This window comes from Lagopus muta, chromosome W (genome assembly GCF_023343835.1).
Source record: "Lagopus muta isolate bLagMut1 chromosome W, bLagMut1 primary, whole genome shotgun sequence".
Taxonomy (NCBI): Eukaryota; Metazoa; Chordata; class Aves; order Galliformes; family Phasianidae; genus Lagopus; species Lagopus muta.
Window position 1 is genome coordinate 1,088,821 of NC_064471.1, and position 13,786 is coordinate 1,102,606.

At 44.1% G+C, this 13,786-nt stretch overlaps 4 protein-coding genes across 4 annotated transcripts in view; 3 read left to right on the top strand and 1 right to left on the bottom strand.

Moving 5' to 3' along the window:
- LOC125686408 (uncharacterized) overlaps positions 1–13,786 on the top strand; it is a 418,931-nt gene that overhangs the window by 299,849 nt on the left and 105,296 nt on the right. The window lies entirely within an intron of this gene.
- The window catches only part of LOC125686430 (uncharacterized protein K02A2.6-like), a 377,153-nt gene that overhangs the window by 291,433 nt on the left and 71,934 nt on the right, over positions 1–13,786 (top strand). The window lies entirely within an intron of this gene.
- The window catches only part of LOC125686433 (uncharacterized), a 247,675-nt gene that overhangs the window by 50,540 nt on the left and 183,349 nt on the right, over positions 1–13,786 (top strand). The gene's annotated exons all lie outside the window — the stretch shown is intronic.
- LOC125686425 (uncharacterized) lies at positions 9,934–11,809 on the bottom strand. Its single transcript, XM_048930393.1, has one exon. It carries the CDS (start codon positions 11,807–11,809, stop codon positions 9,956–9,958), a length of 1,854 nt encoding a protein of 617 aa, XP_048786350.1. The 3' UTR covers positions 9,934–9,955.

Below are 13,786 nucleotides of genomic sequence, written 5' to 3' on the forward strand. Positions count from 1 at the left end.
CTTTGCCTAACTGTCTTGTTGTGGTTTTTTTTTTGGCTTTTTTCTTTTTTTTTTTTTTAATAGCATTTTAATATTCATTGATTATATACTTGGTGAGCCAGGCAGGCCAAATATTCTACAATTTACATTATGTCTTTTCTTTCTGAGGAAAATAAAAAATCCAAATTAGATCTCGTATATCCAATTTTGACAGTTCCTCTAGAAGTCTGTCCTGTTATAACTCATTAAACAAAAAAGTACAGGACAGATTGGCAGGGGTGCCGCCTGATCAGTGGCCCCCTGCCCAGACTCATTTACATGTAACAGCCTGGCCATACACAGCAACAGGATGGATTTAGTACAGCGATTTTGACAGAAGCCTAGAAAAAGTAAGCTAGCTTGATTAATAAGACTGGGGGATTCTGGGGCAGAAAGTGTCTTGGTGAATGGCCCAGAAATAGCCAAGTTGGCCACCATGACTGTCCATCCTGCTCTCAGGCAAAGGTTATATGTGGGTAATCAATATCGTGATGAAAACCATTCTATAATAGAATGGTTAATGGCAGCCTGCTGTATGGTGTGGCCGAATAAATCTGATATACCGCTACATACAGGAATGTGGTCCTCCATGGAGGACCTTCAGAATTATATCCGTAAACTAGGCGTAAGGGAAGCAATCTATGAAGACACGTTTGATGGCCCTGATAAGGTCAAATTCTCAGCAGGGTTTAGAGACTTAATTCTACAGCAAGCTCACTCTCATTTGTATGGTACCCTAGTCTCTGTATTAAATCCCCTGGTGGCCTCAGAAGCTGTAGTCCAGCAGGCTACCCAGTTAGTGGCCTACCTAGGAGAAACAGAGCGCCTGCGGACAAGGTGCAACAGTCGGACAGTAGAAGAAGCGGAGGTCCTGCTGGTAACTAAAACCAAAACGCCGGCTACTCAAGCTCCTCAATCGGGACCCATAAGAGTCTCCTGAAAACAAATGTTTAATGATTTAATTCGAGCTAGGGTCCAAATTGCTAACATTGACTGCCATCCCAACCATGTTCTTCTGCAGCTTTGGAGACAACTAAAGGACAAGCAAAAATTTCAGAACTACCCTAAGAAATCAAGTGCGAGGGTTATAGAGAGAATACCAACAACGACATGGAACCTAGAAAGTTTCATTATTCCTAATAGAAAAAAAAAAAAAAAGAAGCTGAATCAGTTGTCTTGGGCCACAGTGTCTGAGCCACCGGAAGCAAAAGAACTGGCCGTAGCACAATTCATGGCATGACGAGGGATGTTAGTCCCCCTAGGGCCTCCAGACGGGACCGGAGACCGTATGTAGAATTAATGATTTATTGCTCCCAAAAAAATATTCAGAGAGTGATGGCATTGGTAGACACAGGAGCAGAAACCTCAATTATTTATGGAGATCCGGGAAAATTTGATGGCGAAAGAGTGATGATTGGTGGTCTTGGGGGACAGACTATTCCTGTCACCCAAACATGGTTAAAATTGGGGGTTGGGCACCTCCCACCCTGGGAGTACAAGGTGTCTATTGCCCCAGTCCAAGAATACATCCTGGGCATAGATATTCTATGGAGTCTGGCTCTCCAGACGACTGTGGGAGAGTTCAGTCTTCAACAGAGATGTATCAATATATGGGCGGTGCAGGCAATATTAAGAGGCCATGCGAAACATGGGCCTATTTGCCCATGTTCATATGTTAGTCCAACCAGTTTATTACAAGAAGCAAGAATTGTGTAAAGCGGTGTTGGAAATATCCAAGTAATTTTGTCAGGACGGTATCTCTGATAATAGCAGAATTTATTCGCGATTGCAATGGCGGGCGTCCCACAAGCAGGAGCGCGCCTATGGACACAACATGACAGCCTTTATACACTGTTTTCTCCCCCTAGCCTCCCCCCTCCCCTGTTTCCCCCATGGATGGGTACTCCAGGTTCACAATCTTATCAGAAGGTTTACATTTGCTATTTACTTGTTAATTTATTTGTTATCTGGTGCCAGTCAGTAGTCATCCTGTTGTTTCCAAGATGTCTCGGTGCTCTCCTTGTCCTATTGATATGGTGATTTTCTTTAAAGTCATCGTTAAACAAAGAGCACTGGGGGGATGATGCCAGGCCTTCCAATGTCTCTTCAGGCGCTTCCTCGGGCATGCCATGACTTGTTCTCTGGTTTGATCTCGTGCAGGATATTCTTGTAGTGTGTATGACAAAATATACATCTATACACCTATATACAGAGTATGCGTTCCTGGAAAGGTTCATCTAGAGGATAAGTGATGTAAACTTATCAGAGATCTTCCCCAAGTTAAGTAGAGGGACTCCCAAAAAGAGCTATGATAGCGGAGATCATGAAATAAAAATAATAATATCCAATTCCAATTCCAATGCAGAAACAACATTTGATTCCCACAGCGGGGATAGTCACCACCAGGATAGAGCAGTGGTCCCATTGCACGACTTGAAGGCCCGAGGCAGAAGTGGGGGGAGGGGGGGGGGGAGCAGCAGCGTGGCCAGCATTGGGCAGCAAGCAGGTAGAGGAGGCAGTTGCGCAGCCAATCCAGGGGGAAGCAGCAGGGCTCAGGCAGCAGGCCCAGGAGATTCCATCAGCATGCAGGCATCACTTCGCGAGGAATCTGTTGTCGGAAAATCCTATCCTCATGGTTTTCAATTCCCCTTTTTATCCTCCTTGTTCTCCTGCCTACTTGACAAGGAAGGGTCTTGAGCAAGAGTCATTGAGTACTCCCTGAGATGGCCATCATCCTGAGATAAGTCCACACAAAAGAGCGCTTCACAGCTATTTAGCTGCAGCTCATCTCTCTCTTCTTGCCCCTGGCCTTGTCCATCAGCGTCCCCCAGACAAAGGATTTCACAACCCTTGCCCAGGACTTGTCCATCAAAGTTCTCCAGAGAAAGGATTTCACAAGCTTTGCTCAGGACTTGCCTGGACTTGTACAAGTCCATCTGTGTCCCCTGCAAGCTTTGAGACACTGATGTTAACAGAATAATATCTTACAACATCTGACCGCCATTAGTAGCAGTCGCATGCCAGAGAACCATTGTTTGGTGTGTCTTGCCGGAGCCGTCTGTAGATCGAGTAACCACATTAGGTATTGGAACATGTGAATGTAAAACACTTGTAGTAAGGGACAGATCACTCAAATTATGCAGTAACTGATGTTTGGGGGGATGGGTGGAGATTTGTCTAGTATACCCTGCCATAGCAGTTTGTAAAGCGAAGAAATGCGCAAGCATCCAATTTAAATCTTTTTTAGTAGCAGGTATGTAGATGCAATCAGGGTCAAGAGCTTGTGAAATCTGTAAACAGTGTTGACCTCACTGTTATTTGCATTGCAAACATCTCCAGTCGTGATGTGATGGTTTTTGAAAATGTATGTGGTAAGAATATCTATTTGAGTATGACAAGAGGACCTTTTCTTGAGGTATCCCATTGACATAACAAGCTGTATGTTTGATAAGAGTGTTATATTATTAGAAGAGATACTGAAAGTGATAAACATGATGGCTGTATCAATGTTGGAATGATGTTATTACAGAGTCTGTGAGAATCAAATGTTGTTTCTGCATTAGAATTGTATAATATTATTTTTATTTTATGATCTCCGCTATCATAGTTCTTTTTGGGAGTCCCTCTACTTAACTTGGGGAAGATCTCTGATAAGTTTACATCACTTATCGTATAGACGAACCTTCCCAGGAACGCATACTCTGTATATAGGTGTATAGATGTATATTTTGTCACATACACTGCAAGAATATCCTGCACGAGAGCAAATCAAAGAACAAGTCACGGCATGCCCGAGGAAGCGCCTGAAGAGACATTGGGAAGGCCTGACATCATCCCCCAGTGCTCTTTGTTTAACGATGATGACTTTAAAGAAAATCACCATATCAATAGGACAAGGAGAGCACCGAGACATCTTGGAAATAACAGGATGACTACTGACTGGCACCAGATAACAAATAAATTAACAAGTAAATAGCAAATGTAAACCTTCTGATAAGATTGTGAACCTGGAGTACCCAGCCATTGGGGAAACAGGGGAGGGGGGAGGCAAGGGGGAGAAAACAGGGTATAAAGGCTGTCATGTTGTGTCCATAGGCGCGCTCCTACTTGTGGGACGCCCGCCATTGCAATCGTGAATAAATTCTGCTTTTATCAGAGATACCGTCCTGACAAAATTACTTGGATTATTTCCAACAAGTCTAAGCACTGTAGCGCTTTTGGTGTTAGTTGTCTTTTAGAAGTTAGGCCTGGGTCTCCTTTGAGCAGTTGGAACAGGGTGTAGCTCTTGAGTAGTAATACCCAAAAGCGGTCGCAACCAGTTGATGGTTCCTAATAATTTTTGCAGATCATTTAATGTCTGCACATGGGGTACTATTTTGAGGATTTGCAGCTGAATGGTGTGAGATGTAATTTTCCATCCTAAATATTTCCATGGAGAACTGAGTTGCACCTGTTCTTCAGCTATTTGTAAACCAACAGATTGCTCTGCCTGCCGGATGAGCAGTGTAGCATCTATTAAGATCTCTTCTTGTTCTGCCACTATTAATAGATCATACATGTAATGATAAATAAGGACATGAGGTCTAGCTTTTCGTTCTGGTTGTAATGCATTTGCCACTGTCAATTGGCATATTGTTGGACTATTTTCAAAGAATTGCCTATCCGTTGATGCCTGGGCTTGAGGTTCTGCACAAGCCCCTTCCCCCAGGAGCTCCTCCATGCCAATATTATTTAAATTAGCCAAATTATCCATAGTCTGGAAGGTAGCCTTTTCTCGGTATTCAGTCATAAACACAATATATTGCATGGGAGACAGAATCATTTGTAACAAAATTTTCCAATCATGAGTAGTCATAACATAACTGTCACCATTGCAACCAAAAGATTATATGTAAGGTTGGAGTGAATTCCATAATCTCTCACTGTTGGAAATATCCAAGTAATTTTGTAATTTTGTCCCAATGTTTCTTCAGGCGCTTCCTCGGGCATGCCATGACTAGTTCTCTGGTTTGCTCTTGTGCAGGATATTCTTGCAGTGTTGTTGGAAATAATCCAAGTAATTTTTGTCAGGACGGTATCTCTGATAAAAGCAGAATTTATTCGCGATTGCAATGGCGGGTGTCCCACAAGTAGGAGCGCGCCTATGGACACAACATGACAGCCTTTATACCCTGTTTTCTCCCCCTTGCCTTCCCCCTCCCCTGTTTCCCCAATGGCTGGGTACTCCAGGTTCACAATCTTATCAGAAGGTTTACATTTGCTATTTACTTGTTAATTTATTTGTTATCTGGTGCCAGTCAGTAGTCATCCTGTTGTTTCCAAGATGTCTCGGTGCTCTCCTTGTCATCGTTAAACAAAGAGCACTGGGGGATGATGTCAGGCCTTCCCAATGTCTCTTCAGGCGCTTCCTCGGGCATGCCATGACTTGTTCTTTGGTTTGCTCTCATGCAGGATATTCTTGCAGTGTATGTGACAAAATATACATATATACACCTATATACAGAGTATGCGTTCCTGGGAAGGTGATCTTCCCCAAGTTAAGTAGAGGGACTCCCAAAAAGAACTATGATAGCGGAGATCATAAAATAAAAATAATATTATACAATTCTAATGCAGAAACAACATTTGATTCCCACAGTGTGTATGACAAAATATACATATATACACCTATATACAGAGTGTGTTCCTTGGGAAGGTTCGTCTATACGATAGTGATGTAAACTTATCAGAGATCTTCCCCAAGTTAAGTAGAGGGACTCCCATAAAGAACTATGATAGCAGAGATCATATAATATAATATTATACAATTCTAATGCAGAAACAACACTTGATTCCCACAATTCCCCCCTTTTTCTTTTTATACATTGTTGATTTCTGAAATTCTTTTTTTTTTAAGGTTTACTTTAATAGACATCTCCCTCATCTTCACTTTCTTTATCTCCCATCTCCTCTAATACCATAATTTTATCCAAATGTAATAGCTCCATTAGGGTTTGCTTCAATAGTGCTCTCTCTATCAATCACTCTACTAGTCCCCTCACAAAGGGGTGTTGCCGTTCGAACCCGTCTCGAATTTCCCGGGATACCGCAGCTTGGCCAATTACCGAGGCGACACCAATATGATGAGCAGCAAATGGCGTTTATTACCCGTATACACTACCTTATATAGCCTAATTACTTCGTCTACGCCCCCAAGGGGGCACATCACACATCAATCATTAGAGCAGGGAGGGAGCTTAACACATCAGACCCCGCGGGGGGGTCTCGCAGTTTCGCAGTTGCTGACAACATCTCCCCCTCTCCATGCTCAAGAAAGCATACTACAACTCGAGAGGACCCTAACCGCGTACAGCCCGAAATCCCCGCATTTGCGCCTATACATGCTATTGTCCTCTCGGTTAAGCCTTGCCCCGTTACAACCCGATTCGCAAAATACCCTATCCTACTAATCCTATAACTTATATAACTTATATAACTCTATAACTTATATAACCTTATAACTTATAACCTTATAACTTATATACTTATATACTTATATAACCTTATAACCTTATAACTTATAACCTTATAACTTATATACTTATATACTTATATAACCTTATAACTTATATACTTAACTTACTTATTAACTTAACTTATTAACTTAACTTATTAACTTATAACTTAATGACAATCTATTATCTTAACAATCCTAAAATCTTAATATCTTATATAAGTTCTACCTTAATGTTACAACCGTCTATCAGCCTTAAGATAAGTCTTACAAAAAACGATGCAGTGTATCCCTATTTAATGCGAAATCAAGCTGGGACACTTGCTTTAGCAAGCGCCATGTCCTTATATATAATATAACTATAAGAACCAAGCATAATACTATCAGACCTAATATAACAACTACCGGATGTAGTACAGAGTTAAGTATTCCCGTAGCTGTGGGAGACCAACCGAAAAGAACCTCCCACCAATGATGTTCTCCAGCTTTCATTACTCTTTCCAAGATGCGATGTATCTTTTTCACGTCATGATGAACAGTAATCAAGGTCTTTTGTCCGTTGTCTTTGATGCGTTCTAGTAGTCGATGCAGATCGTCATGTTGTAGAAGCTCCTTTACCAAAGCGAGATTCATTCCAATCAGCGCTGGACGCAAATCTTTGATCAGGGTGTAGTTGAACTTCAAAAGCTGATATGAAGTAACAGGAACTGTATAGTTAAAATCACATCCTAAAATATTGATAAAATTGCAAACACAAAGATTTGAGTGATTGGCAGTATCAACAATCATATCCCCTATTTGTATGGAGTCGCAATGAGTTCTGATGCAAACACATCCTTTTCCAATATAGACAAGCATTGATTTGAACATTCTACCAGGCTGGACCTCAAAGTGGCAGATATTTTGTTCAGTGTCAAAACAGATATCTTGGGTCTCAAATGTATTACTTTCACAAATAAATCCTTGTTGTTCTCGCATGGCACATGAACTAACGTCCACAGTTTGCCATTTCTCATTCTTTTGAAGAGCCCATATCCGATGTTCAATTGGATACAGAGTAGTCTCACCATGATTTAATCCTAGAGCCACGATTGGATAGATCGTGTATACTGAAGCATTACTTATCATCAAAACAAAAGCCATGGCATAATTGGTGACAGGGTCATAAGTGAAGTTAACTAAATGCCACCATGATTGAAATCTTCTTTCAAACCTATTTGCATTGTCCCAAATCACTTTTCTAATTTCAGTGGGTATAGTGCCATCCTCACCTTCTCTCACGATTGTCGCTGCTATAAACTGCATCCACATCTGGGCCTGAATGCAACTGAGGGCTAAAGAAGTATTACCTTGGACTGCTGAAAGCGCATCCATAATCAGCTGATGATCTTTTCTATCTATCCTTTCCCATTGCGGTAACACATCTGATAAAAGCCATTGGCTTGTTCCTAAACCTGATAGAGACGACTGTAGAGGATGTTGCAATTCACGCATATTACTTGTAATGGCATTCAATTTACTCATGAGTATTTCAGTGTCTATACTGTTTAAGACTCCTAAACCTGTTCCCAGAATACCAGAAACATCTCTTTTTGCTCTTCTAGGTGTATCAAGTGCCTGTCGATGTAGCCATGCCGACCATCCGGCATATGACATGCCTAAAAATAATGCACAATCCGGTTTAATGCTTGAAACATTAGTCTGCAATAATAGCATCACTCGTTTAAGGGACCATGTTGGATTAAAGATAACCTGACGCTGACCTGTGTTCTTTATGGCGTACGGCCCGATTTGATGGATTTGTGGGAAGATAACACTCTCCAGTCTCCTAGTGGGAGTTGTATATGGGACATCAGTTGTTTGTTGACTAAAGAGATCCACCTTGAATTTAAAAGATCGTCCTAAGGTGTCTTGTGTCCAGAGGCATGTTATCATTACAGGTTGGGTCAGGATGAAACTATACTGGCAATCTCCCTGTACAATAACACAGGATTTACGATCCCTTACGCCTGATATAACATCTGTTTTCGAAATTTGAGTGGCCTTCTTATACTGAGATCCATTTACCATCCAACATTTTACTTCTATATTCTGCCCTGGTTTTCCCCAAATTCGTGGAGATCTGGTAGCATTATCCCATCCCCATTCACTTTTGTCATACGGTCTGTTTTCACGTAACACCACGGTCAGCAAAGTCAAATTATTCACTGGTCCCATCATTCCTGTATAATCCTTACGACCATACCGTAAATCACTGATAGTTATACCCTCTCCAGGAGAAATAACTGTAAACAACAAAAACACACAGATAACAACACAAGAGAGATTGATCTCGTCGTTATCAGTGGCTCCTTGTCTGTTTCCTTTCCCGAGGCGGGCTTCGGTCGTGGCTTCGGTCGAGGGTTCGGTGTTTTTTCTTGTGAAATAACAAATCCAGCAGTAGTAAGCACATTAACTATCTGCTCCTCTAACACTTGCAGCTGGGAATCACTTGGTGCTGCAAGCAACAGGTCATCCATATAATGAGCAAGCTGACAGTTCGATAGTGACTGTCTTACTGGTTCTATAATTTTGCCTACTACCAATTGACAAATTATTGGAGAGCAAGCCATTCCTTGTGGAAGAACCTTCCACTGAAATCTTTGAGCAGGTCCCTGATTGTTCAGGACCGGGACAGTGAATGCAAAAGCCTCTCTGTCCTGCTCTGCTAGCGGAATAGAAAAGAAGCAGTCCTTAAGGTCAATGACCATCAGGGGCCATCCTTCCGGTATAGCCGAAAGCAGAGGTCCCCCTTGCTGAACCGGACCAAAAGGGATAAGTTGCGCATTGACTGCTCGGAGATCATGTAACAGTCGGAAGGATCCCGATGCTTTTCGAATTACAAAAACAGGCGTATTCCAACTACTGAGTGACGGTTCTATATGTCCTGCATTGAGTTCTCGTGAAACAATCTGTACAAGCGCTGCTAATTTATCAACAGAAAGGGGCCACTGATCCACCCAAACGGGAGACACATCCCGTTTCCAACGCAACGGAATCGCATATTGCAGCGCTAAATGATGGACAGTGGCCCTTTTCATAAATTTGTCAGTCTTACTCCCATTTCAAAAAGAAAGTCCCTGCCAAGTATGGATCCTCCTATTGGTGCTAAAGTAGGAAGGATGATTACATTTTTTTCCATGGTACCATCATCATTGATGATCGCAAGCTCTACCACTCTGTCTGCCTTTCTGGTGGGCACATCGCCCCCTACACCCGCAATCGTTCTCCACATAAAAGTCGCGGGCCACTGCCGAGGCCAATCATCTTCTGAGATGACAGTAATATCTGCACCAGAATCAAGTAAGGCTACAAAAATTACTGCTTTGGGCACCGATGATGGAAGATCTGGATCCATATATGACATCCTAACCGTAACGATTGGTCGTTCTTCTAAATCCATAGTTAATGCCACTGCGGGCGTCGTGCTTTTGGCCCACCTAGGAATGACGGGAAGGAGTCCTGGGCCATTGGCTCCCTCCCTCTCCCGTTTCCCTGCAGTGGGATTCTAAATTTTTTACACTGACGTGCGACATGTCCGGCTCCGCCACATAATTGGCACCGTTTGTCTGATCCTTGCCCGATCTTCTTAGGGCACTGTGCTTTGAAATGGCCACGCTGCCCACACTTAAAACACGGGCCTTTATTCCTTCCTTCCCTGACCCGATTGGCATCTATCATTTCCTGCATGGCGGCTGCTAGTCCCTCATTAGTTAATGGTGCAACTTTCTGATGATCTAAGACATATTTAATAAGCTCCCCCGGGGTAGTTAGGTTACCCGGTGCTGCTCTGATAATTTGCTGGATGTCTGGCAACGATTTCTGCTTAAGACATTCTATTATGACTGCGGATTGGACCTCCCTTGGGAGATCAGATCCCTCCACTGCACGAATTAGGCGATTCGCAAAATCAGAAAATGACTCAGAGTGGCTCTGCTTTATGTCTGCCCACGGATGCACAGGTTCCGCAACCTTAGCCACTTCTCGCAGGGCTTGGAGGGCTGCCGTTGTAACAGCTGCCAGCTCTCCTGGTCTGAGCATTGCTGCTTGGCCCTCCGGGGATCCCACCATTCCATCTGCCCGGCCTTGAAGACGTACAAGAGTAGTTCTCTCGCCTCTGCGCTGGCCATTGGCTGGATGGTGGGGGTCCCGATTGGCAGCAGCCACCACAGCTTGAAGTAGTCTATCCCATTCATCATGCCATAGGGTGTATTGTACGGGCTCAAGAATAACATGCATAAGGTTCACCGCATCATATGGCAAAAGATTAGAAGCCATAAGAGCTTCCACCGCTGCCATAGTAACAGGGGAACGCAGGCCTTTGCTCTTAACTAATTCCGAAAGACGAGTAACCGCTTTGGAATCCAGAGGAACCCAAGCTGGACCCTCTGGTCTTACCACCACCGGCAGAGCGCGAGCGACACCTGCTGGATCTGCGGACTGTATGTCCTCCCTCACTCGAGCCCAATCAGTGAGGGTAGGCGGGCCCCATGAAGCTGTCGATATGGGACCATGCCCCTCCTGAACGGACCCCGGGGCCATCCCCGTCGGAACGCTCCCCCCACAGCAAGGACAATCCACGCCCCTCGGGGGGTGGCCACCGTTGCAGGCAGAATCAGGCAGTGGGTGAGTCCCGCCCCCACTGTCGCATTCCACAAGTTGTATCCCAGCCCCTCCAGACATCTCTCCCTTCTCAAGGACCCTCTTATCAACTGTGCTAGAAGTTATACTACATTCCTCCACCGACCCCCCTTCCCCGTTATCTTTATAGGGCTTAAGCGAAGGATATATGCTGCGAGCCGGGTATGGAGGTGGGTCCTCCCTTTTATGGGATGGTTGCTCCTGCTTCACTTCGTTCTTCTTTATCTCCAGGGTCGCTGTTTCTGGTGGGGCCGAAGGAGTCAGCGCCATCTTGCCCTCTGGCGAATCTGTAGGGGAGACAAGACCCCCCCCTGGCCCGAGCCCCAGCAGCTCCCTAGCACGGTCACCTGCAACCTTCTCCTCTTTTGCTTTCTTAAGAGCTGTTAAAATCAATCCCCATACCAAAAACTCTGCTGGTTTCTGAGTAATCATTGCCCTCTGTGAGAGCGCGGCAGTAAACGAATCCCAATTATTAGGATCATATAAATCAGAAGGGGATGATAGTAATCCCTCCTTCTCCAGCAACATAAGTGTCGCTGATATCTCCTTCTTAGAAGGAACATTTTTTCCGCAATAATTTTTGCATGCATGAGAAATCACCTTTATGACGGCTTCCATAACGCCTCCGGCCGAACATACACCTGGCCTCTTCTGGCGTTTCCCCCCTAGCGTCCTAGGGGAATTTTGGCTCCTGTTCCCGAGCCTCCCGCCTGACGAGGAGTAATGCGCACTCCTCCCCGTCCCCGGGTTTCCACCACTCCGCGGATTTGAATTTACCGCTACCGCAGTGGAATCCTGCTTCCGGCAGGCAGCTGATTCACTCCCAGGAATCACGTCGATCAGGGTCACCACTTGTTGCCGTTCGAACCCGTCTCGAATTTCCCGGGATACCGCAGCTTGGCCAATTACCGAGGCGACACCAATATGATGAGCAGCAAATGGCGTTTATTACCCGTATACACTACCTTATATAGCCTAATTACTTCGTCTACGCCCCCAAGGGGGCACATCACACATCAATCATTAGAGCAGGGAGGGAGCTTAACACATCAGACCCCGCGGGGGGGTCTCGCAGTTTCGCAGTTGCTGACAACAAAGGGGATAACACAGCAATCAGTGGCCATCAAGGCTCCTGCTGCTACTATCAAAGAAGTAAATGTGGATACAGTCACCGCTTTACATTTACCAAACCAGGACTCCAACCATCCAGTGACAGAAGTATCTATTCCTGATTTTTCTGCCACTTCATTGACAAGGGTGGCACCAAGCCCTTGCACTGCCTTTGTTATTATGTCATCCAGAGCTGTGTTATTGGGATGAAGGTGCAACAATGGATACCCAGCGTTACATATACACTCTTTTATCATATCTTAGGAGATCCTATTTTCTCAGGCCATCCTACTTGTGGCATATGTCCTGCAATTCTCTTTATTGCACTCTTTGTATAATTTGTAAATCTCCATTGATTAGAACAGATGTAGTTAATCCAATCTACATTCTTGTTGATCATCACCCACCAGGACAGTGACTCAAACCCTGCAACAGTTTGATTTCTTGCCTTAAAATCATCAGGAACAACAAGAAGAGAAAAGTTTAAATCCTTAGCTTGCCCACATACCAAACAATACTGATATGTAATGATGTTTGTCACAAGAGATACGTAAGTATTTACATCAAATGCTGCGCTCATCAAATCAACATTTCTAACAATTACAAAAGCCCACATTTCTGTCTTTGGATTCACAATTTTAAGGGTCCAGCTGACTTCAGTTCTCGCTGTGTTTGATGGACCTTCTTAACTCTAGTATGATGTATCCACAATGCTTTCACTGTTGTGTGGGATGTTAGCAGCACCTGGAACAGACCAACCCAGCTTGGTTCCAGTGGTGAATCTTAAAGAGATTTGTTACATACATATTATCGAGCCATATCAAGGCCTTGGGCTCTAGTTCCTAGAACCAGTTTCTCTTTTTCTCAAAGCTATTCCTGTACACTTATCACATGCTCAGTTAGTATTTCGCTCCCTACTTGGGTAGAAATCCCCTTTTGTACAACATAAGGTCTTCTGTACAGTATTTTGAAAGGACTTAACCCCTCTTTAGCTCTCGGTTTTGTTCTGGTACTAAGGAGAGCCAAAGGCAACAACTGTGATCAGGATAGTCCAGCTTCCTGTCCCAGTTTTACAACCTTTGGTTTAATTAGTGTCACGGAGTTGACCAGATCAATCTATATCCGTGACAGGGGCGAGAGGCCTCTGCCCTCCCCCCCCACCCCAGTCCCACAAAAATGGGAAGGAAGGAAGGGAGGAAAAGAACAGCTGCAACAATCTATGGAGGAAAACTTATTTTACTATAATATTGGAATACAAGATAACACAATATATACAATTTAATTGAAATTGAGATTAATAAATCAGACAAGATGAGAGAGAGAGTTCCCGGGACCGAGTCAAACCTGAAATGGTTGGAACGGCTAGGAAAGCACCCTCCAGCACCCACTGCAAGGCAGCAAGAGAGCACCCCCCCCCCCCCACCCGGAAGGGCCAGATCCCGTGACTGCTGTAATGTACAGGGATAGGTACTTGGAATTGGGGCA

Coding starts and splice junctions, on each gene's coding strand:
- LOC125686425 (XM_048930393.1), bottom strand. CDS start 11,809: ATGGAAGCCGTCATAAAGGTGATTTCTCATGCATGCAAAAATTATTGC.